General features: G+C 50.9%; 1 protein-coding gene and 1 long non-coding RNA gene across 5 annotated transcripts; one reads left to right on the forward strand and one right to left on the reverse strand.

Moving 5' to 3' along the window:
- The first annotated feature begins 6,528 nt into the window (after positions 1–6,528).
- Positions 6,529–19,615, forward strand: CILP (cartilage intermediate layer protein). 4 transcript variants are annotated; one of them, XM_014946145.1, is made up of 9 exons: positions 6,529–6,594; positions 8,735–8,818; positions 10,700–10,753; positions 12,263–12,448; positions 14,189–14,503; positions 15,192–15,300; positions 15,752–15,909; positions 16,535–18,897; positions 19,220–19,615. In XM_014946145.1, the coding sequence occupies exons 1-8, from the start codon at positions 6,537–6,539 to the stop codon at positions 18,877–18,879; spliced, it is 3,309 nt and encodes a 1,102-aa protein (XP_014801631.1). In that variant the 5' UTR covers positions 6,529–6,536; the 3' UTR covers positions 18,880–18,897; positions 19,220–19,615. The 4 variants fall into 4 exon arrangements, with proteins under 4 accessions (XP_014801631.1, XP_014801633.1, XP_014801630.1 ...); XM_014946147.1 differs by lacking the exon at positions 10,700–10,753 and adding an exon at positions 10,354–10,407 and having other exon boundaries at positions 16,535–19,615; XM_014946144.1 differs by having other exon boundaries at positions 16,535–19,551.
- Positions 14,127–25,254, reverse strand: LOC106890372. The gene is made up of 5 exons (XR_001412509.1): positions 23,506–25,254; positions 23,249–23,366; positions 22,195–22,332; positions 20,123–20,208; positions 14,127–14,316 (listed from the first exon to the last, which is right to left on the reverse strand). It is a non-coding gene; the product is annotated as an uncharacterized LOC106890372 (long non-coding RNA).
- Positions 25,255–25,426: the final 172 nt, after the last annotated feature.

Below are 25,426 nucleotides of genomic sequence, written 5' to 3' on the forward strand. Positions count from 1 at the left end.
GATAAGAGCAGTTTGGCCTGGGTTGCATCCTTCCCCACCCAGGTAAGGGTGCTACAGCTCTGCAGAGCAACCACCCTGGGCATGGGGCAGCACCCTGCTTGTCCCCTCTGCCCCACAGTTTGGGGCATCATCCACCTCGGGTGGATGGAAAGCAGCTGAGCATCTCCCGGCGCCGCGGTGCAGCCGGTGGTGCTCAGGGCTGGAAACATCTGGGACACTGCTCGTGCTGCTCCATCCAACGTTGGCCACACGCCGGAGCTGCAGCCAGGGATGGCCAAGCCAAGCGAGATTGCGCAACCAGACTGTTCTAGAGATTTGATTTTTGCATGAACTCACGTGTCCCAAACCCCCTCCTGAAGCCACACACGCGTCTCCTGAGCTGGCCTCGCAGAAACCACGCTGGGGAGGAGATATCTATGCTCAGGAGGCAGCAAAAATCCCACACAGAAACACCTGCGGCTGCACGGGGCCAGTGCTAACTCTTGGTTTCCGTAACATAATGAAAAATATCTTCTGCTTTCTGCAGAAAAACACATTTATGTCCCCTGCAGGGCAACCGGTGGATGTTGATGCCACCACGTGCCAAGCAGCCGGCGGGACCAGGGCCACCTGCTGAGGCATTGGTGCTGTGCCAGGGCTGGGACAGCCGTGGTGGGAGGTAGGTGCCATCCCGAGAACATCAATTCCTTACTCATGGTCTCAGCACCTTTCCTACATCTTGTCCTCGTCACAGCAGGGAAACGTGGCCGAGTGCCGTGTTGATCTTGCAGGTCAGGGCCCCCAGCTCACCGGGCGCTCCTTGCCCACCGGATAAATATTCTGCCAGTTTTGGGCACATCTCAGGTGTTTTTTCCTTTTCCCGAGTAGTAAACACCAACAGGAGCCGGTGGAGGCCACCGCCAAGGGTTTTTTTATGTGACACCTTGATGGATGTCCCTCTTGCACCGCTCCCTCTGGCAGCGGGGCCGGCAAGGATTACTAAGAGGCAGCCCAGGACATCACTGGCACATCCCGCTCCCTGATCCCATCCCGTCCCTCCAGGATGGCTCCTGCCCCACGGAGCAGGGCCCACGGGGGCTGCACATGTAGGTGGAACTCACTCACACACGGCTGCCTGCTTCATACAACACACAGGAGCCCTGAGCCAGGACCAGCTTCCATGAGCCATATGGGAATAACGCGGCTGCAGATGGAGCGGGGCCCACGGGGGCTGCACGTGTAGGTGGAACTCACTCACACATGGCTGCCCTTTCATGCAACATGCAGGAGCCCTGAGCCAGGATCAGCTTCTATGAGCCATATGGGAATAACGCGGCTGCAGAAGAGGATGGAGCTGGGAGGGTTAAAGCCAGCCTGGGGCAGGCAGGGATCTCTCTTTAGGAGGCTTTACTAGATCTCCCCACGGCTCAAGTGGGATGTAGTCACATTTATTTGCAAGATGTGCCCCGCCTCAGCAGCTCTGCGCTACCCTGGGTGTCCAAAGCACACATCTAGCCCCGTCCCGTGTCCTCACATCCCTGCAGCATCCTCATTTGACCCCTTCCAGCACCAGCACGAGGGCAGAAGGGAGCAGGGAGCGCAGGCAGCACGGGGACCGTGCCCAGCCGAGCCAAGCCCCACGCCTGAGAAATATGGGAACTGAATTTCACTGAATTTCACTGAATTTTTAGAGTTGGAAGGGACCATAGAGATCATCTAGTCCAACTCCCCTGCTGAAGCAGGATTGCCTAGAGCTTGTCAGAGCATGTTACTCAGGACAACATCCAGGCAGGGCTTGAAAATCTCCAGAGAAGGGGACTCCACACCCTCCCTGGGCAGCCTGTTCCAGGGCTAAACCCCACAGGCAGCGCCGGGTGGGCACCGTGTTTGTCCCAGACCTGGCGAGAGATAAAAAACCCAAAAGCTTTCCCAAAACTCACTGCACCACAAGCACGTCCTCTGTATCTCCATCTGCAACACTCAGCAGCACCTAGGTGGGATCTGGACCCAGGGTGAACCCCTAACAGCCATGGTGCTGTGCTGGGATGTGCTGCCCATATCGGGATGTGGTACCCACACCAGGATGCGGTACCCACACTGGGATGCGGTACCCACACTGGGACGTGGTACCCACAGCAGGATGTGGAGCCCACATTGGGACGTGGTGCCCACACCGGGACGTGGTGCCCACTCCGGGATGTGGTACCCACACTGGGACGTGGTGCCCACTCCGGGATGCGGTACCCACACCGGGATGTGGTGCCCACTCCGGGATGTGGTACCCACACCGGGACATGGTACCCACACCGGGACGTGGTACCCACACTGGGATGTGGTGCCCACATCGGGATGCGGTACCCACATCAGGATTTGGTACCCACACTGGGACGTGGTGCCCACATCAGGACGTGGTACCCACACCAGAATGTGGTACCCACATCGGGATGCAGTGCCCACACTGGGACATGGTACCCACTCCGGAATGTGGTGCCTACACCAGGATGCAGTACCCACACCGGGATGCAGTACCCACACCGGGATGCGGTGCCCACATCGGGACGTGGTACCCACAAAGGGACGTGGTACCCACAGCGGGATGTGGTGCCCACACTGGGACATGGTACCCGCATGGGGACGTGGTGCCCACACCGGGATGTGGTACCCACACTGGGACGCGGAGCCCACATCGGGACATGGTACCCACACCAGGATGTGGTACCCACACCGTGCCGTGGTGCCCACACTGTGCCATGGTGCCCACACCGTGCCATGGTGCCCGAAACGTGGTCCCCTCTGCCACCGCTAGCCCTTGCCACGCCACGGCATCACCTGCCAACCCCGGGCGGCTGCCGTTGTTTCTCCGAGGGTTCAGTGTTTACCGGCACCTTGTCAGGGGATTATTCAGGCTGCGGTTTCCTCGCTCCTCCGCTCTGTTTTGCTGGCGGCCGGTGGCTCGCTGCCATCCCCTGAGCTACACGCCGGGCTATATAAGCCACCTCGCCGCCGCCGCTGCGGGGAGGCTCGCGGAGAGCCCGGCTCGGCGGCGGTGCAGGGCACATTTTGGTAAGCTCCAACTCTCTCTCTCACTTTTTCTTCCCAACCAGTGGCAAATCCCTTAACCCTCATCTGACAAGCCCTCCCCTCGCCCCCCCCCAGACCGCAGCTCAGCTGGCGGCTCTGCGGCGAGGGGATGAGGCTCTCTCTCCTTAACGGGGGTTTTTATAGCTTTTGTAGGTAGGAGCTAAAAAAACCCCACTCTGAACCAAGCCTGCTAAGTTTTTTTCCCCTTCGTGGCAGCTAGTGGTTATGTAATTTTGCTCGTTATTAAGGCGGCGTAATTAAGAGCGGCTGTGATTGAGGGCGAGGAGGAAGTTAATTGATGGGCAGCTGAAGGCGCAGAGGCTGTGGGCTGGAAACCATCGGTGGGGACGTGGCTCCCCGTGTCCCACTTCTCCCTTCCCTTGTCCCAGCTGATGGGTTTGGGGCAGGGTTACAGGGACGGGGGAGAGGGAAGGTTTGGGGGGGAAAGATCCTTTGCTCACAAGGGGCTGTTTGATCTCCTGTGGCTCTGTCCCCCCCAACCCCTGCCAGAGAGGGGACACAAGCGATGCTGAACCCCTCCTGCCACCAGGATCCAGCCACTTGAACCCCCCCCTTTCCCAGCATCGCGTGTCCCAGGCAAAGAGGGACCCATCCCATCCCAAACAAGCCCCAGCCAGCTCCCAAAATAGCCACCGAGTGGGAAACAGGCTTTCAGCCTGGATTAATTTTTCCTGGTTATTGTCTGGCTGCGAGTTCACGGCCCTGCCGTAAGCCCACAAAACACCGCTCATGTGTTGCTTGTTATTTTTGCTTGGCTGGGATTTGCTGAGCCATAATCAAAGTATTTCCCAGTCCCACATTCCCTGGGCTCGGAGGGGATGTTTAAAACCACTTACAAATAATAACAGGGTGTTCTTGCCACTGGCTGCTCTTTGTCAGCCTCGTTTTATGGGTAAACTGAGGCACCGAGAGGCTGAGGCAACATTCCCCCCCATCTCCAGGTTCATTAATTTTGGGTGCATAAAATAAAGCACCTGGAATTTCAGCTGGAGTCACTGGGGATAACACCAGCTCCACGGGTTATCTTCAGAAATTAAATGAACCACAGCTTGACGCCGCGGGGACTCAAAAAAAAAATATCTAAAGTGGCTGAGCTGGGGGAAGAGCAACACAAAGCCTCGGTCCCTCGGCAGTGCGTGCAGAAAAAGGAAAATATTTGGCTCCTTGCTCACATTTGCAGCGAAGGTTTGGCTTGTACACGGGGTTTTCCACTTCCAGAGGCGCCCCGGAGCCTCTCCCCTCCCCACGCTCCTGGGATGTACTGGGATAAGACGCTTTTGTCCCCACTAAGCCCAGTTTGCAGGCTGAGGGGTGGAGGTATGAAGATGTCCCTGCTCGTGTGCAGGACAGAGCGGGGTGCTGAGGTGTCCTTGGAGCTGTGTGGGCTGCAAGAACATCCCTGTAGAAGTATTTAAGCAGTTCCAAGGCGCTAGGAGGAGATGTCATTACAGAGCAGGGCTCTGCAGAATAGATTTGGGCTTGGATGCGACGGCAAGAAGCGGAGGGGATGCGAGCGCAGATGTGGAGCCCCTGCAGCTCCCCCCTTGGAGGGTAAGAGGGGGGCTGCCGGGGGTGGGTGGGTGGGTGAGCAGGGGGTGTAAGAGGCCCCACAGTGTGTTTTGGACTGGTTCAGCCTGGGAGAAGCTGCCTGAAGATGGCAGGGCCCTGGGTGAGACACAACACGGCTGGGCTTCTCTCCACAGGTCTGGGGAAGGCGTGGGACGGCTGTGGACACTCTGAGAAGCTAACTGAGGCACCGAGAGGCTGCGGCAACATTCCCCCCCCACCTCCAGGTTCATAAATTTTGGGTGCATAAAATAAAGCACCTGGAATTTCAGCTGGAGTCACTGGGGATAACACCAGCTCCATGGGTTATCTTCAGAAATTAAATGAACCACAGCTTGACGCCGCGGGGACTCAAAAAAAAAATATCTAAAGTGGCTGAGCTGGGGGAAGAGCAACACAAAGCCTCGGTCCCTCGGCAGTGCGTGCAGAAAAAGGAAAATATTTGGCTCCTTGCTCACATTTGCAGCGAAGGTTTGGCTTGTACACGGGGTTTTCCACTTCCAGAGGCGCCCCGGAGCCTCTCCCCTCCCCACGCTCCTGGGATGTACTGGGATAAGACGCTTTTGTCCCCACTAAGCCCAGTTTGCAGGCTGAGGGGTGGAGGTATGAAGATGTCCCTGCTCGTGTGCAGGACAGAGCGGGGTGCTGAGGTGTCCTTGGAGCTGTGTGGGCTGCAAGAACATCCCTGTAGAAGTATTTAAGCAGTTCCAAGGCGCTAGGAGGAGATGTCATTACAGAGCAGGGCTCTGCAGAATAGATTTGGGCTTGGATGCGACGGCAAGAAGCGGAGGGGATGCGAGCGCAGATGTGGAGCCCCTGCAGCTCCCCCCTTGGAGGGTAAGAGGGGGGCTGCCGGGGGTGGGTGGGTGGGTGAGCAGGGGGTGTAAGAGGCCCCACAGTGTGTTTTGGACTGGTTCAGCCTGGGAGAAGCTGCCTGAAGATGGCAGGGCCCTGGGTGAGACACAACACGGCTGGGCTTCTCTCCACAGGTCTGGGGAAGGCGTGGGACGGCTGTGGACACTCTGAGAAGCTCCTGGTCACCTCTGGAGACAACAATGGTCACCGCGAAAGGATGGATCCTCCTTCTCCTTCTGGGAGAATTTCAGCTGGAGTCACTGGGGATAACACCAGCTCCACGGGTTATCTTCAGAAATTAAATGAACCACAGCTTGACGCCGCGGGGACTCAAAAAAAAAATATCTAAAGTGGCTGAGCTGGGGGAAGAGCAACACAAAGCCTCGGTCCCTCGGCAGTGCGTGCAGAAAAAGGAAAATATTTGGCTCCTTGCTCACATTTGCAGCGAAGGTTTGGCTTGTACACGGGGTTTTCCACTTCCAGAGGCGCCCCGGAGCCTCTCCCCTCCCCACGCTCCTGGGATGTACTGGGATAAGACGCTTTTGTCCCCACTAAGCCCAGTTTGCAGGCTGAGGGGTGGAGGTATGAAGATGTCCCTGCTCGTGTGGGGGACAGAGCGGGGTGCTGAGGTGTCCTTGGAGCTGTGTGGGCTGCAAGAGCATCCCTGTAGAAGTATTTAAGCTGTTCCAAGGCACTACGAGGAGATGTCATTACAAAGCAGGGCTCTGCAGAATAGATTTGGGCTTGGATGCGACGGCAAGAAGCGGAGGGGATGGGAGCGCAGATGTGGAGCCCCTGCAGCTCCCCCCTTGGAGGGTAAGAGGGGGGCTGCCGGGGGTGGGTGGGTGGGTGAGCAGGGGGTGTAAGAGGCCCCACAGTGTGTTTTGGACTGGTTCAGCCTGGGAGAAGCTGCCTGAAGATGGCAGGGCCCTGGGTGAGACACAACACGGCTGGGCTTCTCTCCACAGGTCTGGGGAAGGCGTGGGACGGCTGTGGACACTCTGAGAAGCTCCTGGTCACCTCTGGAGACAACAATGGTCACCGCGAAAGGATGGATCCTCCTTCTCCTTCTGGGAGCCACATCTGTTTTAGGTGAAGGTTAAAACATTTCTATTCCCATCACCACGCTGTCCCCTGCCCACGGGCACGCTGGCATGAAGGCATGTCTGTCCGTGGCCTCTGAGCCAGCAGACATGGACTCAACACCGATGTTGGGTCCTGCTCTGGGTCAGCACAGTGTTTGCCCGGCCAAATGACTTCCAGATGAGGACTGGAGCCCATCCAGCCCCTGGAGCATGGGCAAAGCCTGTCTATCAGTGAGCCGGCCTCTGGTTGACCAGGGATGAGCCCCACTGCCCACCTCCCATGGTGGGACCATCCCTGCTTGCCACCCCTGACACCCTCCAGTGTCCAGCTCCCATCCCAGCTCCCCTCTGCTCTGAGCAGACCCACCCTGGCCAGTGCCTTATCCATTGCCCAAGCACAAAACAACCCCAGCCTCTGAGCTGAGCCCTCAGTAAGCAGCAAGGTGTCTCCTCTCTGGGAGAAGATGCTCAGGAGCAGCAGGGTGTAGAAGTATTTAAGCAGTTCCAAGGCGCTAGGAGGAGATGTCATTACAGAGCAGGGCTCTGCAGAATAGATTTGGGCTTGGATGCGACGGCAAGAAGCGGAGGGGATGGGAGCGCAGATGTGGAGCCCCTGCAGCTCCCCCCTTGGAGGGTAAGAGGGGGGCTGCCGGGGGTGGGTGGGTGGGTGAGCAGGGGGTGTAAGAGGCCCCACAGTGTGTTTTGGACTGGTTCAGCCTGGGAGAAGCTGCCTGAAGATGGCAGGGCCCTGGGTGAGACACAACACGGCTGGGCTTCTCTCCACAGGTCTGGGGAAGGCGTGGGACGGCTGTGGACACTCTGAGAAGCCCCCGGTCCCCTCTGGAGACAACAATGGTCACCGTGAAAGGATGGATCCTCCTTCTCCTTCTGGGAGCCACATCTGTTTTAGGTGAAGGTTAAAACATTTCTATTCCCATCACCACGCTGTCCCCTGCCCACGGGCACGCTGGCATGAAGGCATGTCTGTCCGTGGCCTCTGAGCCAGCAGACATGGACTCAACACCGATGTTGGGTCCTGCTCTGGGTCAGCACAGTGTTTGCCCGGCCAAATGACTTCCAGATGAGCCCATCCAGCCCCTGGAGCATGGGCAAAGCCTGTCTATCAGTGAGCCGGCCTCTGGTTGACCAGGGATGAGCCCCACTGCCCACCTCCCATGGTGGGACCATCCCTGCTTGCCACCCCTGACACCCTCCAGTGTCCAGCTCCCATCCCAGCTCCCCTCTGCTCTGAGCAGACCCACCCTGGCCAGTGCTTTATCCATTGCCCAAGCACAAAACAACCCCAGCCTCTGAGCCGAGCCCTCGATAAGCACCAAGGTGTCTCTGGGACCTCTGGGAGAAGATGCTCAGGAGCAGCAGGGTCTCTCTGCTGCTGGCTCTGGCGGGTGGCACACACGAAACTGCTGAGTTATAACCAACCTTCCCCTCCGCTCCGGTGGGTCTCGCAGAGAAAACATGTTTGCAGGCTCTTTGGGTTTGTTTGCTGAGGCTATAGAGGAATTTTGCCCTGAAGCACTCTGGCCAGACGCCTGGGGATAAGAAGAGTCAATGTGTCTCTGGGCAAGTGCCCAGAAGCCCTGCTGAGCCCCTGGGAGCTGGGCACAGGAGAGAGCCAGTGCTGGGCAGCTTCGGGTTTAACCTCCCAGTTTAAATGGGACCGGTCCCAGTATGCACCCCAGGGATCAGCCACAACCACCACCTCTCCCCTTGGGCACGCAGGCGGCCAGCAAGGGCAGAAAGAAAGCAGCCCGTGTCCCACCTCAGGTTCACCTCTCCCCACACAGGGAGAGGCAGGATATATTAAATATCTCCAGCTACAAACGGATTATTCGATCTGAGTGGCTCCAACGCAGAAAGCACAAAAATGTTTTTTCTCGGGTGACAAGGGAAATGGCAAATTTGCATCATGGCTGAGCCTCAGTGATGCTGTGGGACATCTCCATCACACCCTTCAATTGGCATCTCCTGCACATGATGCACTACATCCCACAGGAGCTCTCAGCAGCAGCTCCAACTAGCCACCCGCCGGGAAATCTAAAAAACTGAGCCTGAGGATGCCCAGTCCCTTGAATTTTATTAATTTATCATTAATCTAATTTATTAATCTCTAATTTATTGACCTTTAGGTCAAAGGCTTCTGCAACCAGCTCTCAGCAGGATCCAGATAGGACAGAAAACCTTCAGCCCGCTGGTAATGCTCAGCTTGGAGAGTAAGTTATTTCCCAGCTTGGGTGGCTTTCCCTCGCCGGGACAAAGGCTGTTTGCATGCTGGTATCTCCTGCACTGCATCCCACAGGAGCTCTCAGCAGCAGCTCCAACTAGCCACCCAACAGGAAATCTAAAAAACTGAGCCTGAGGATGCCCAGTCCCTTGAATTTTATTATTGGCATCTCCTGCACATGATGCACTACATCCCACAGGAGCTCTCAGCAGCAGCTCCAACTAGCCACCCAACAGGAAATCTAAAAAACTGAGCCTGAGGATGCCCAGTCCCTTGAATTTTATTAATTTATCGTTAATCTAATTTATTAATCTCTAATTTATTGACCTTTAGGTCAAAGGCTTCTGCAACCAGCTCTCAGCAGGATCCAGATAGGACAGAAAACCTTCAGCCCGCTGGTAATGCTCAGCTTGGAGAGTAAGTTATTTCCCAGCTTGGGCGGCTTTCCCTCGCCGGGACAAAGGCTGTTTGCATGTGTTTGCATATTATTTTTTATTTTCTCAGCCTTAATTTACAACCGAACAATATTATTTGAGTAGATGAGGACGTTTGGGCAATGGAATAAATGTTAATCATCCGCGACCTCCTGCAGGGCTTTGGCTCTTGGCTCCTGGCCTGGAAAAGTGAAGGTCAAGTGCGTGACCACAGCCCTGACTCCCACGGGAGCGGCAAAGGAGAGCCCAGGGATGGGCAAGCACAAGCTCTGACCTGCCTTTCCCCTGCCCAGCCCAGGGTCCCCACACCCAGGCCAGTTTGGGGCATTAATTACCCGCAGAGCCTGCTCCACTCGTTAATCCCCAAGAGATATCCCGACCTCTCAAGCTTTACTGCCCAGAGCTCGGGATTTAAATTCCAGCGGGCACTGAAAGGGCTGGACGTGTTGATGCCATAGCTGAGGGATTAGGGGACTTTCCCAGCTTTCCGTCCCGCTCCCGGCAGCTCTCTCAGCCGCCGGGGAGAATCAAAGCACCAAAAACATGGACACTCAGAGAAAGGTCCCCTCTACCTGCTGAGAGGTATTTTTAGAAAAACTAGCAGGAAAATTGTTTTCCCCTCAAAGTGGATAACACAAAGCAGTGATGCTGAGGCTGACTCCGGCTTCTTTAGGGAGAAATAAAGCAAAATCTTGAATTTTTGAGCAATGTAATTGGAAACTAAAGCATCTGTCCTTGGCAGCAGTGAGCTGTAAACGGTCCCCTCTACCTGCTGAGAGGTATTTTTAGAAAAACTAGCAGGAAAATTGTTTTCCCCTCAAAGTGGATAACACAAAGCAGTGATGCTGAGGCTGACTCCGGCTTCTTTAGGGAGAAATAAAGCAAAATTGTGACTTTTTGAGCAATGCAATTGGAAACTAAAGCATCTGCCCTTGGCAGCAGTGAGCTGTAAACTCATTTTTTGCCTCCAGGGGAGGGTGTGCCAGAGCTGGGGGGGTTGAGCAGCCAGGCTCCGTGCAGGAGGGACTGGTTCTCAGCTGGGGAAAAGGCAAACCCTGCCCGAATCACCTCCAATGTCCTCTGCCCACAGGTACAAGGAGCAACTCTCGCAGGGGAGACCCGACCTTCGCCTACACCAGACGCAGTACGTGCCACAGGGTAGCCCTGTCTCTCCCCACATCCCTGCCAGTCCTCGAGTCCCTTGGCTTCACCCCATCCTCTGCTTTCTGCTTTTTCTGCTGTTGAAGTGCTACTCAGAGCTGTGTCGTGCCATTTTCCTCCCCAGGACTCCCCCTGTCTTTTCTTATCATCACCAGCCCTGCAGATTCATAGAATCATAGGGGTTGAGCAGCCAGGCTCCGTGCAGGAGGGACTGGTTCTCAGCTGGGGAAAAGGCAAACCCTGCCCGAATCACCTCCAATGTCCTCTGCCCACAGGTACAAGGAGCAACTCTCGCAGGGGAGACCCGACCTTCGCCTACACCAGACGCAGTACGTGCCACAGGGTAGCCCTGTCTCTCCCCACATCCCTGCCAGTCCTCGAGTCCCTTGGCTTCACCCCATCCTCTGCTTTCTGCTTTTTCTGCTGTTGAAGTGCTACTCAGAGCTGTGTCGTGCCATTTTCCTCCCCAGGACTCCCCCCGTCTTTTCTTATCATCACCAGCCCTGCAGATTCATAGAATCATGTAGGTTGGAAGGGACCTTAAAGATCATCTAGTCCAACCATCAAGCAGCCCATCCCAAACAAACTTAGGATCTTACTGAGACCCCACATTAATCTGTTGCACATCAAATTTTTGCTTGGGGCAAGTACAGGCGGGCATTTATCTGCGTGCTACCTGGGAAGGGACCACGTCCTCAAGCCCACCTCCTCCTGCATCCCCAAAATTGCTAAAGAAGGTCTATGAATGTACCACTTGGGATGCTGGAGATGCCACCATGCCAACAGATTAAAAACTCGCCCATTTAAGCCAAGTGCTCTTGGCTTAATCTGGCATCATCAGACATGATGCTCCTGCTCTCATTTAAATGGTCTTTTCCAGCCACCTGCTTTTGGTTTCGACCATCCCCACACAGATAGTCCTGTCTGCCTTTCTAGGAAATAACCCAACCTGGTTTATGACAAACCGGGTGGCAGAGAAGGTGTGGGAGACGACACGGCACACATTTCCAAGAGACCTCATTTTTAGAAACTTTAGTCACAAGCGCATCCTCGTAAACATTATTAGAACATTGTCATTGAAAAATAAACCCAAACCGCAGACTTGGAGTGGATTTCATCCATTCAAAGCAGCTTAAATTAATACCATCGAGTAGCCGGTTCGAGAAATCCCTATAAAAATCTAACCGCATATTAAACTCTCAATAAACCCTCTTTGTATTTTACAAATCAGCTGGCCCCTAACGTGCTCTGCCTGCTCGGAGGCATCTTAGGCTTCTGTTTGCACACAGTAAAAGTGGTGCTCCCAATAGGACACACGCTTCTCCTATAGAGAACATATGTTGAAGTATGGTTAAAGACATTCAACATGATCATACCAACAATTTTACCCTCTTTTTTTTTTTTTGGTTGGTTGAGTTTGTTTTGTGGGTTTTTTTTTTTTGATTTAACCACATTTGAAATGCAGGCGAGCTCTGCCCGCCCCTCAGACAGCATTTAAATCACAATGTGTGTTTAATTTCCCTTAAGCCAAATTTATTCAACGCTTAAGCATGAGCTGCCTGCACTTTGCTCCCCTCGAGTTTATCTTAATCATCTTGAATTGGGTAGCCTGCGCGGAATTAAGCCAGAAGCACTCGGGTGCCTTTTTATGCTTTATTTCCCAGCTCCCTGAGCACGCTTTGAGTTTGTTTAATCCACGTGGTGTGTGATATCCAAATGCACAGTCTGAGCTATATAGATGCTGCTATAGAGAAACTGCTAAGAAACTAACTGCCCGTTTTCAGGCAGTTTTTACGTGTCACGTGCGTCTCGGTAACACGCCGCTGATGTCATTCAAGGTCCGCTGATGCAAGATTCAAAAAGGTTTTTGTCCCCGTGGTCGAAATGGAGTGAATGCTCAGGGAAGTGTGGCCAAACCGGCGTGCAGAAGCGGACCAGAGCCTGCCTCGCCGAGCGCCTCTGGGGCGTGCACTGTAACGAAGCCACCGAGGAAGGGAGGCTCTGCATCGGACATGTTTGCTCAGGTGCTCCTCTAACCTCACTTACAGAGCTCCTCTAACCTCACTTACAGACGGGGGACAAGGTCCTGATCTCACCACCACGTAGGCGTTGTACTCCCTTCCCTGCTGTTTCAATCTCCCTTGCCAGGATTTCGCTATACCGGTGCCTTCCTGAGCAGGGCTGGAGACTACATGGGGAGTTGATGGCCAAATAGCAAGACTGGGGGGGGATCCAGATATGGGGAATCCTCAGAAACCCATAAAGATCCTGGGGATATAGGAAAAATCTCATTAATCTTGTTAGAACAGCAGCTCTCACAGTAGAATCAGCAATTGCAGGCATTTGCCTCCACGCAATCAGCCCCAGGAAGGAGAAGAGTTGGGAATATTGAATTGCCACAGCCCCTGCTGAAGAGGCTTGTGATTAATTATATTATTCTTGTAATCCCCTTTTTGAATGAGTCACTCTGAAAATAGTCCATGTTTTCTCCAGGGAAGCTGCTTCAAGTTTTCCTTGATTTCTTCAATTTATTTCCAGCTATTTAAAAAAATTATCAGGTAGCTGCTGTACAGGGATGTGATCGTACAAGGTATGCCCTGTGCCTTTGCCTTGGGAAGAGACAGATTATTATTTAAGATTAATCACTGTAAGTAATGAAAAAGATTTTAGAATCATCATCTGGGAGACCGTTCGTTAAGCCCATCGGGTAGCGCTCGTTTGGCAATTAACCTATATCCTGCCCAAGCCAGGATACCATCGAATGAGGGGAGACAGCTTTTAAGACAGACCAAAATCATGACGTTTGGGCATGAGTCGGTAACAGAAACCTACAAAGTTTAAGGCCCTTGGATTTGTAATTTTTCCAGGGTTGAGCTAAAAGCCCACATGCTGAGGTAGAATCAGCAATTGCAGGCGTTTGCCTCCATGCAGTCAGCCCCAGGAAGGAGAAGAGTTGGGAATATTGAATTGCCACAGCCCCTGCTGAAGAGGCTTGTGATTAATTATATTATTCTTGTAATCCCCTTTTTGAATGAGTCACTCTGAAAATAGTCCATGTTTTCTCCAGGGAAGCTGCTTCAAGTTTTCCTTGATTTCTTCAATTTATTTCCAGCTATTTAAAAAAATTATCAGGTAGCTGCTGTACAGGGATGTGATCGTACAAGGTATGCCCTGTGCCTTTGCCTTGGGAAGAGACAGATTATTATTTAAGATTAATCACTGTAAGTAATGAAAAAGATTTTAGAATCATCATCTGGGAGACCGTTCGTTAAGCCCATCGGGTAGCGCTCGTTTGGCAATTAACCTATATCCTGCCCAAGCCAGGATACCATCGAATGAGGGGAGACAGCTTTTAAGACAGACCAAAATCATGACGTTTGGGCATGAGTCGGTAACAGAAACCTACAAAGTTTAAGGCCCTTGGATTTGTAATTTTTCCAGGGTTGAGCTAAAAGCCCACATGCTGATCTGGATTCAAGTTTCCCTGAAATCCAGCCCTTTGGGGAAGGTAAACAACAGCCGTAATTATATCCACGTGGCTGCTTTCTACTAATTGTCAGGTTCAAAATGACATTGTCCCTGTGCTTCTAACGCACAGCTGTTGGTAATCATCAAAAAAAAAAAAAAAGAATGGTTTTGGATCCAATATATTCCTTATGCAGTATCTGCCTTATTGCCTCTAAATCAAAAGCAGATGCAAGGCCGCGCCGGGGGCGTTTGGGGGACTGGGGGCTGCTTTCTGACCCACCTCCTTCTCCCTCCAGGCTGCAACATCACCTGCCCCATGGGTCGTGTCAACGCCGACTGCGATGCCTGCATGTGTGAGGATGCCACCCTGCATGGGAAGGTCTCTCTGGAGGACGGGTCGCCCGCTGCCGATGCCCGGGTCTACCTGCAAGGGGAGAAACTCAAGCTGTTGACGACGGCCGATCACAGGGGCATGTTCAGGATCCCGGGGGTTTGCCCCGATGGCAAAAACACCCTTAAAATAAAAAAAGCCAAATACGCAACCTCTACCGTCACCGTGCCCGCGAGCAACAGGAGAAACCTGGCCATCCAAGTGCAGCTGCAACGATCAGGTAGCCCCAAAGAGGGGGGGGGGTAAAGCAGGAGGTTTTATGACAGGCTGGAGAGGTGGGCCCAGGTGAACCTCATGAGGTTCAACAAGAGCAAATGCAAGGTTCTGCACCTGGGCCGGAACAATCCTCGCCACCAATACAAACTAGGGGGTGAGGTATTGGAAAGCAGCCCTGAGGAAAGGGACTTGGGGTGCTGGTGATGCTACGAGGACAGGCTGAGGGAGCTGGGGTTGTTCAGCCTGGAGAAGAGGAGGCTCCGGGGAGACCTAATAGCAGCCTTCCAGTACCTGAAGGGGGCTACAGGAAGGCTGGGGAGAGCCTGTTTAGAAAGGCCTGCAGTGACAGGATGAGGGGCAATGGCTTCAAGCTGGAGGGGAACAGATTTAGACTGGAGATGAGGAGAGGGTTCTTCACTGTGAGGGTGGTGGAGCACTGGGACAGGTTGCCCAGGGAGGTGGTTGAGGCCCCATCCCTGGAGATATTCAAGGAGAGGCTCGACGAGGCCCTGGGCAACCTGGTCTAGTTGGGGGTGTCCCTGCTGACTGCGGGGGGGTTGGACTAGATGGCCTTTGGAGGTCCCTTCCGGCCTGGGCAATTCTATGATTCTATGATTCTATGACTTAATCAGAAATAAACCCTGATTTTAGGAGGGGAAGAATAACGAGATGGCCTTTTCCTCCTCCCGCAGGCAAACCCTACGTTTTCAGGAGCCCCGAGGACAAAGCCAGGAGAGTGGGACAGAGCGTGTCCCTCTGCTGCGATGCCCTTGGGAGCCCGGCCCCTGACCGCTATCTCTGGTAAGGAACTCGAGTTTGATGGGGCAGAAGTCCTTGTCCCACGGGTTCAATTTCTGTCTCCTCACCATCCCCATAAAGGTGGGGGGTTTTTTAAGCTATAAACCAGCTAAACTGGCCAAGAAATGCTCGCTGCAGATGATGGTTTCCTCGAGATGCTCAGAGCTGGCGCTTCTCGCAGGGGTGGTAACGTCATCGGCTGAGGGACTTACTGGAAAAACACACAAATAAGAGTTTGAAAAACCTCAGCAGGCACGACTGGCAGCTCTGCCTGCCTGCCTGCCAGCATCTCAGCACTGCCAGGGCAACTTCTAGGTGATGCCACGTAGTAGTCAGACTACAAACGGGGAAACTGAGGCAAGAGGTCTGGAAAAATCCACATGGCAGGATGCGGGATGAGGCCATCGCTCCGGTCGGTCTCCATCCCTTTAACTGCCTTCCCCTTTCCTGGCAGGTACCACAACGGCTCGCTGCTGGACCCCTCCTTATACAAATATAAAAACAGCCTGGTTCTGAAGAACTTGAAGAGAGAGCAGTCGGGAGAGTATTTCTGCAAGGCCAGCAGCGCCGGGGGGTCGGCGAAGTCCCAATCTGCCAAACTGGCTGTGATAGGTAAGAGAAAACGCGCGGGATGCTCTCCAAGCAGCTGTGGAGGTGGCAGGGTGCAGAAACCAGAAAATGTGGTACGTGGGGGAAAGAAAAATATTCAGGGGGTTATTTCACACGTCCATTAGCACATAAACTTGCGTGAGCTGGTGATGAACCAGCTGCTCCCTACGAACTGCAGCTCTGGGTTGCAGGTGACCTGCTAAGCTCAACCTGCTGGTTTCAGCAGGTTTCTCCCTGCACTTGCTGCCTGATGTGTGAATATTTATGTGTTTTGGGGTTTGTTTTTAAATGCTGGGATGCGTATTTTTCTGTCCATAGCAAAAAAAAAACCAACCCAAAAGCCAGACAGCTGCAGAACATGTAGCTGAGGGTGGGTTGGATGGCAGTGGTGGGTAAGCAGGAGCTGGGATGCTCTTAATCAGGTACCTTAAGTTAAAGCTGAGCACCTGCTTCGTGGAAACGGAGACCAGATGAACTCAGCTAACCAAAAATCCTCCAAAACATCTGTTCTGTGGCTGCGAAAACCTCACTGTTATTGGAAGCAATGCTCAGCTCTGAGGGTTTCAGACCACATAGCGATGACTGTATAATTATTTCATGCTGCTCATTAAGAAATCCTATTCAACAGGAAGACAAGAGGCAGCCTGCAACCCCCAACCCCAAAGCCACCTCATCCGACTTCCACACGACTGCTTCCAAAAAGAAACCAACTCCTTCTACTACGACGTGGGCAAGTGCCCCTCAAAGACCTGTGCTGGGAAGCTGGATAAAGGACTCCGGTGTAAGGACAATGTCTCCTACTGCTGCGGGGTGTCCAAGATGGAAACCAGAGACATCTCCTGCAACGGGTACACGCTCCCCACTAAAATCGTCGTAGAATGTGGCTGCAAAAAGTGCACTGAGACCAAAATAACTGTTCGAGGCAGAGCCACGGCAGCAGATAATGGTGAGCCACTGCGGTTTGGCCACATCTACATGGGGAACAAGAGAGTGAGCATGACGGGCTACAAGGGGACCTTCTCCATCCAAGTCCCAGCAGACACAGAGAGACTGGTTCTAACTTTCGTCGATCGGCTGCAGAAGTTTGTGAACACAACGAAAGTTCTGCCCTTCAAGGAAAACGGAGGTGCTGTGTTTCATGAGATCAAGCTACTAAGAAAGCAAGCCCCTGTTACGCTGGAATCCACCGAAACCAACGTGATTTCTTTGGGAGAAATGGAAGATGATGATCCAATCGCCGAATTAGAAATTCCTCCCGATGCATTTTATAGGAAAAATGGAGAAGCCTACAGAGGCAAAGTGAAAGCCAGCGTGACATTTCTGGACCCAAGAAACATCTCAACGGCTCCTGTGACACAAAGTGACCTGAACTTTGTAGATGAGGAGGGAGATGTATTCCCGCTCCGTACGTACGGCATGTTTTCTGTGGACTTCACTAACGAACAGGGCACCGAGTCTCTTAACGCAGAAGAGGTGAAGGTTCATTTGGACGCTGCTCAGGTCAAGATGCCAGAGCACCTGCAAGAGATGAAGCTTTGGTCCCTCAACCCGGAGACAGGATTATGGGAGGAAGAAGGGGACTTCAACCTTGAGAAAAGCAGACGGCGCAAAAGGGAGGAGAGAACTTTTTTGGTTGGGAACATGGAGATCAAAGAAAGACGTCTTTTTAACCTGGACGTCCCAGAGAGCAGACGGTGCTACATCAAAGTCCGAGCCTACAGGAGTGAGAGATTTCTGCAAAGTGAGCAGATCCAAGGGGTTGTGATTTCTGTTATAAACACAGAGCCAGAGCCGGGGTTCTCCTCCAACCCCAGAGCATGGGGCCGTTTCGACAGTGTGATCACAGGTCCCAACGGTGCCTGCGTGCCCGCCTTCTGTGACGAGCAAAACCCCAAGGCTTATGCAGCTTATATCTTGGCAAGCATGGGAGGCGAAGAGCTCGAAGCTGTGTCCTCTGCTCCCAAACTCAACCCTAATGCTATTGGGGTCCCACAGCCGTATCTCAACAAGCTCAACTACAGAAGAACAGACCACGAGGACTCCAACACTAAGAAAACGGCGTTCAGCATTAACATGGCCAAGCCAAGCCCCAATTCCCCAGAAGAGAACAACGGCCCTATTTACTCCTACGAAAACCTAAAAGAATGCGAGGAAGCTCCACACAGCGCTGCTCACTTCAGGTTTTACAGGATAGAGGGAGACCGGTACGACTACAACACCGTTCCCTTCAGCGAAGATGACCTCATGAGCTGGACTGATGACTACCTGGCGTGGTGGCCCAAGCCCATGGAATTTAGGGCCTGCTACATTAAAGTAAAAATCAACGGACCCCAAGAGGTGAACGTAAGATCTCGTAACATGGGCGGGACGCACCCACGCACCATTGGCAAGCTCTATGGCATCAGGGATGTCCGTAGCATTCGTGACCCTGAGCAGAGGGACGTGTCGGCCGCCTGCCTGGAGTTCAAGTGCAGTGGCATGCTCTTCGACCAAGACCGTGTGGACCGCACTCTGGTCAAAGTGGTCCCGCAAGGCAGCTGCCGCCGAGAGAGCGTCAACAGCATGCTCCACGAGTACCTGGTGAACCACCTCCCCATGGCTACCAACAATGACTCCAGCGAGTACACCATGCTGGCTCCTCTCGACCCACTGGGGCACAACTACGGCATCTACACCGTCACCGACCAAGACCCCAGGATCGCTAAGGAAATCGCTCTGGGTAGATGTTTTGATGGCACCTCTGATGGCACCTCCCGAACCATGAAAAGCAACATCGGCGTTGGGTTGACTTTCACCTGTTCGGAGAGAAGCCCGGCGGAGCAAAGCATCTTCCAGTCTCAGAGGAACTCGGGCCAGCAGTCCATACTGGTTCAGCCTGGGGAGAGCCCCGCGTACCGAAGGCCACCATCAAGCCGCCAAACCCCCCAAAGAAGGATCCCGATGACAGGTCAACAACGTTCTCGCCCGTACTAGAGCTGTATAGGAGCCTCGGTAAAGTTGCTCGCACTTGATTAAATATAATTTGAAAGTCACATCTACCTGCTAATAACCTAATTCAAAGCTGGTAGGTGTCATTATTTTTGAGACATAATTAAGGTGCACTTCCCCCCACCCCTCCACCTCCACCAGAAAGACATAAGGCAAAAATTGGGGGCCAGTAGCGGTAGTGGGTTCGTGTCTTATTAAATGCATCCATAAAAATCTTCTTTCTGCCTGACATTAAACAGCTTCACATGATAGCCTAAAGGGAAGACTAAACACATCATTCAATTAAGTCATGTACATAAAACACTCTTCTGTTCTGCATCTGCAGACTCTGCCAGCCCAAGTACCTGTACAGTAGTTGGTAACACGAAAAGGAATAAACCGATTCCCTCATACTGAATTCAGCTGCAAGGTTTTGTACTTGAAATGTAAGTATTTTATTTATTTCTAGCTTGTTTTAGAATGACTGTATTCAAGCTAAACTACCGGCAGCTGCATTTCTAAGAACTCACATGCTCAATAGCACAGAGAAGCCATGTGGATTTGTAGCCTCCACACGGATAAAACTACAGTTTTCTCTTGCTCCTTGCATTAGCTGACAAGAAAAATCCATGCTCTATGATAGGGTAGGTTAATAAAAAAGCCATTTTGTAACTTTGACAATGCCGTGTTGCTTTTGTGTTTGATAAACCCAAGTAAACCACTTGTAGAGGTGACTAAAGAATAACCTGTGAAATTTCACATTTCTGTTCACAAACAGGTCACGGCTTTATCAATGAGAGACTGATGATGGGTATGGGTGAGGTTTTTGGTGTTTTGGTGGGTGGCTGGTGCTCCCTCAGGTCCAGGACTTGGCCACAGAAGGGGTCAGGCAGACAGTGATCCATCTCTGACTGACCTATTAAAGTTGCCCTATCAATCCCCCCATCGCTTCTAGAGGGGAACCGAGGAACTCACCAGCATAGAAGACACCCTGTGTTTACACCCAAACACTGGCAATAAATTTTTGGGGGGGTTGCAAGCCAGCAAGCCTCCAACATCAAAATTTCCACTAAGAGAGGTCACGAAAAGGTGGGCAGTGCTACTGGATGACTGAAACTCAAACACACACTTAAGCATGGACTTCCTTCTCCTACCTACTCCCCTCCTACGGGTATGAAGCCAGTTCTAGGTCTACGCTGTTTCACCTACAGCCCATCAAGAGCACGGGGAATCCTTCAATAGCACTTACCAAGCTTCAGAACAGGTTCTCAAGTCTGACACGGGGCATCCCAGGCATTAAATACAGAACCGAGTGCCTCCGCAGCCCGGATTCTGCTGAAAAACGTAAAAAACCCACACGTTAATAATCCATGTTTTTATGCAAATCGACAGTTATCAAAGAGAAGCAGAAAAGGAAGAGCTGTGGGATACTCTGGCACGTCCTCTTCATACCAATGAATTTAGACGCTGTGTGCTTTTCTTTTGTGTCTAGTCTGCTGCAAGGGCTTGGCGCGGGCTGGGGCCAAGGCAGCCAGTGGGGAGCATTAGCTCGGACCTTCCCACAGAGCTCTTGGCTTGCACCACAAGCTCGTGGAGAAATGTCTCTTCCCTCCACTCCCCCCCCTCCTCTGTGGCCAGCCAGCCAAATCCCCGACTTAGTTTCATCACTCCGAGGGTGAAGTAACACAAATGACTTCTACAGACCAACCCAGGAGATACAGGGATGAAGGGATCTTGTCCCTGTGCCTCCAGTGCCAAGTGCAGCAAGAGTACAGGGCTCTTCCTTTTGGGAAGAAATGTCTGTTTAACAGGAATTAAACGGTCACAGCCCTACAGCCTGAAAGAGCAAGAAGCTCTCCAAGTTTCCCCAAACTGTCCCCCACTGCAGCTTAGCTCCGAGTTGGAGGAACAAACTAATCTCCACAATCCCCAAGCCCCTGAGCTCTCGGAGGAGGCTGCTGGCAGAGCACACTGGATACAGAGCAGGACAGAGAGGTTTCAAACACGGGTGCTTAAGCACCATCAACAGAAAACAACCTTGGCCCAATAAGCACCAGGCAGTGCAGACACTTGGTCATTGCTGATGGGCCACCGTGCCAAATGCTGTAAGAAAGTTTATAACAGGAGAAAAGGTCCTGGCACCCACCACTCACACGAGTTCCATGCTATAGCTCTGACTTCTCCAGCTTGTATTTATGGTCAGTGCAAGGCAATGTCCTTTCTGCAACCTGAAACCTCTCCCGGGCTCCCATATATCAAAGGAGAACATGGGCTGGAGGAATGCAGGAACGCTGGGACTCAGCTCCTCCCTTGGCCTTGGCCTTCGGACCACCAACCACGAGAAACAGGCTGAAGCAGGAGACCTGGCTCCTAAACATCAGCAGGTTTGGGGCTAATGGCAAAGCATCTTCCATTAAGGTCATTTAGTTTCCAACCCTCAGATAAATCTGGCGACCTATCCCTCCTGCTGTTTTTTTTTTTAAAAAAAAAAGGGAAAATATTGCTTCTCAGCAGCTCTCAGGCCGTCAGCAGTTAGGATAAACAAAATAAGAGATATTCTTGTCTAGTGTCAACCTTCAAATTATTCAGGGATTTTGCAATCAACTTTTCAATAAGGCTCAAGTAGTCCTGTGATTAATCACTTAGACTTTTTGTTTATTTGTAATTTATGCAGCAGAAAACAGGAATAAAGAGGTTTCCTAGGAAGCAGGGGGAGTAGCAAGGTTTCAGATCATGAAACAGATGCATCTAACTGCAAGTCACCAGCATCCTAGGAAATATCACTCCCTCTAACATTTATTTGAAATCCAAGATGAAATCATCCCTGTCCAACACTAGAGCCCTTCTGGTGCCCAAATGTTTCGCAGTTCTACCAGTAAATTTGGCTTCAGTGATCTTAAACTGAGCCGTAGCGGATGCTACGAACACCTCTGCTACTTTTCCTCTCTCATCCAAGAGGAGGAATGGTTATTTTATTTTGCTAGTATCACCTTCCAATTGCTAGGGTGGCTGTAGTTGACCTCAGCAGTGGTACTGGGGATTGAATCACCACCTCTCTGCGTTCCAGAGTCAGCCCTGACACACTGTTCCACACCTCATCAGTGAATGCCCCATTTTTGTTTTGTCTGCTCTGCAAAAATAATCACATTTTCATTACCCTCCGAGTTAAATCCCTACAGAGCTAGGTGAAAGCAAAGTTTCCAAAGAGACATTTTGGCTAACAGCTGCCTGGGGAACACCAATTCCCTTTAAAGCTTCTCTACCATGTCAAAAATAGCACGCCAAAGATTTCCACCATAAAAAAAATAATACATTACTTACCCCCTTTTCCTCCATAAAACAGCTGGGGAGAAGTTGTGCCTATTCAGTGCTAGGACATGAACTATTAAGTAATGAAGAACTGTATAATCTTCGATAACCTCTTGCATAGAAAGCAATTCTGGGAAGCCTGAAAGCAAACTGTGCAGGGATCGAAAGATTAAGTTACAAGCGTAGGTATCCTGCCTACAATATGGTTTAGACATTATTTGGTATTAAACAACTAACTGAAGACATTCTGTACCAGATTTTCACCATCTTCTGTCCAGCTGACCTTGGTTTTCCCCTAAAAGAGGTGCAGCGAGCACCATCTACAGGGTTTCTGAGCACACGCCACCTCCAACTCCCCCCAGGGACGCAGGGAGCCTCTTCACTTGTCTTTATGCTTTAGTTAGGTCTAAAATCACCTCCTGCCAGCAAAGAGTAACAGCAAGAGATCCCACACGAGGCACAAGCTAAAACTGTCAGGAAGAGACGTGCAAATTGCCCCACAGGTTCTCTCTGATGCAAACATCTAAGGTGGACACCGCTGGCTGAAAGCTGATATTCCAACCAGAAATAACATCGCTGCGCTCCGGCTCATTTTAGAGATGAAAAGGAACATCGTGCTTTGCCATCAACTTTATGATGCCAGAGCAGATCCCAAAAAACAAAGGAGTTAAAGAACTTTCAAAGAATTTTCCTCAAAAATCGTTGGATTTGGTAATGTGAAAATTTTTAACCCTCAATTGCCTGAACTTTTGACGGTGTTGTTCCTGGGGGAGTCACATCTCACCCTTAGTTTTGCTCAGGAACCACAATTCATTTTCCACTGCCTGGGGACCTGGTACATCAGAAGTGCTGAGTGCACCCATGCTAACAGATAACTAAAATACTTCTCCTAAGTCCAAAATTCTATATAGTTTGTGCTTAAAATTGTCTATAAGTTGCGGTGGTGGTTTTGGGGGTGTTTATTTCCTTTTTGTATACTCATTTTTCTACTCATTCAACTTCTGACACAACCCATGCCTGAGGCCAGACTCCTACCACACGGCTGATTAGTGTCAAAAAACCTCACCTCCTACAGAGAAGATGCCCCAGATAAAATGTTCTTATCCTCAGCAAACATCGAATATTTGGATTCCAACGATGTCTGTGAGCGTTCAGTAAAAATAATGGATTCCCAGAAGCTGCAGCTGGGAAAACACAAGGCAAGCAGCCACACAACTGGGACCAGTAATACAACAAACCCCAAAAATGCCCCAAACCCACCCACCACCCCCACAAAAAAACCCCACCCACCATCCCTTCTGTTTCCATAAGGGGACAACTGACCTTTCATAGACCGGACTGAGTAAAAGCAAAGTGACTTCACCACCTTTACTTGCAAGCAGTAGGTAAAAGGGATCAAAGCACGAAAATGCATCATTTCCTTAGGAACAAACTTGCCGGGTTTATAATTTCTGCAGCACAAAGTGCACCCTTGAGGCTGCGGTCAAAGACAAGAGGAATTTTCCACGGGAGCCTGACTTCCACCTTGTTGTTTTTTCCAGCTTTGGACTCTGATTCACAGATTTGGATTTCTTGGAGAACCATGTGTTCTGGAAAACCCGTCAAGAGGCAGATTAATTGTTAGACCAACGGCAATTAAAGAAACGTACTGCAGCATCTGCTTTAACAGATGCTTCTTCAGAAACATTTTAATCCACATTATATAACACATTTTTCAAATTTTTTTTTTTTTTTTTTAAACTTTCTTCCATGTAGTGAGTCACACTTAAGCACACCAAGCTCCTGCCACCTTGATACAAGTCCCACCAATTCAACACCTGACTTGAGCTTTAAGTTCCTTCAATGCATTGAAAAATCTGAAGAACCCAAAGGACGTGTGGAAGAGGACGTCCTGGCATTTGTTAATGAGCAGAAGGAAAACAGAAGCATTCTAACACCAAGTCTACAAAACTCTATGATTATTTTTTTCTTTTGAGGCTTCCAAAATGTCAGTGATAATGCTGTAAATATGAGGCTAAAGGAACAGTGCCTGCCCAAGCCTGAATAGCTCCCATGGTTCTGCTTTTGCTTCAGTAGTGTTCAGAAAAAGCAGGAATAAGTTGAGCAAGTTACACTAAAGCATCTCCTAAAATGCAGCCAGCCTTTGTTTTGCTGTTATCCAAGGCAAGAAAGTAAAAGAGTCATCAGTTTGGGGGTTTTTACATTAAATGCTCCATCTTACACTTGTCATCAACCAAAGGCAGGTTAAGGAAAAGCTTTGATTTGATTAACAACTCCTCATCAGGTAAAAACCCCTCTAATCAAAGAGAAAGCAGGACAGTAGGGCATATATTTTCTGGGGGGATGGGATATATTCTAGGATATATAGTTAATATAGAATTAATATCCCATAACTATTAAGTGGGATATATTCTACGATACGAAAACAAAAAGGAAAAGGAAGAGATGTCAATCAACGTGATTAAATAGGAAAGGTAAAAAATTGATCAGAAAAGCTAAAGATATAAAAGAAAAGTATCTACTGAACAACATAAACGACAAGTTAATAGATTAGAAACAGAATCAATGAGATTAAAACAAGTCACTGGTATTGAAAAGCAAATGTGCACAGTAAATTTTTCTTTTCTGGATTTAAAAGAAAATGAAGTGATGTGCTCACATCCCCTGCAGGTGACTAAAAACTATCAGCTGGCATTCACGGATGACATTAAAGACTACCTACTATTTACAGTATTTTCAGAGTCAATGGGCCCAAATAAAAAACATGATCATCCTAAGAGAACAGGCTGGGGAGATCTCAGATTAGAACAGGCATATTCTGTTTATTCCCTTTCTAAATTGAAGATTTATTGAGAGTGAATTCCAGAACAGCGGAAGTAGACAGCTGTAGATGGAGACTACACAAAGAGAATCAGCAGGAAGACATGGGTAATGAAGAAGCTGGCAATGATTGCACAGGTTGATGAGATGGAACATCAGACTGCTCAGAAAACCCCAGCAACCAGACAAAATGACCAAGACAGCTCCAGGTACAGGTATTATATAAAGCTGCGGCATCGAACTCCCGTGAGAAATAAGGGATGTTCTGAGTTAAATGTTTATATAAAGTTGCGGCATCGAAATCCCATGAGAAATAAGGGATGTTCTGAGTTAAATGTAGTTGACTTAAAGAAAACTATCACAGACAGGAAAAGATCCTCCAGATGTTCCCAGCTAGGGCTTAAGTTATTCATCTCACTGTGAG

This window comes from Calidris pugnax, unplaced genomic scaffold (genome assembly GCF_001431845.1).
Source record: "Calidris pugnax isolate Ruff unplaced genomic scaffold, ASM143184v1 scaffold134, whole genome shotgun sequence".
Classification (NCBI taxonomy): domain Eukaryota; kingdom Metazoa; phylum Chordata; class Aves; order Charadriiformes; family Scolopacidae; genus Calidris; species Calidris pugnax.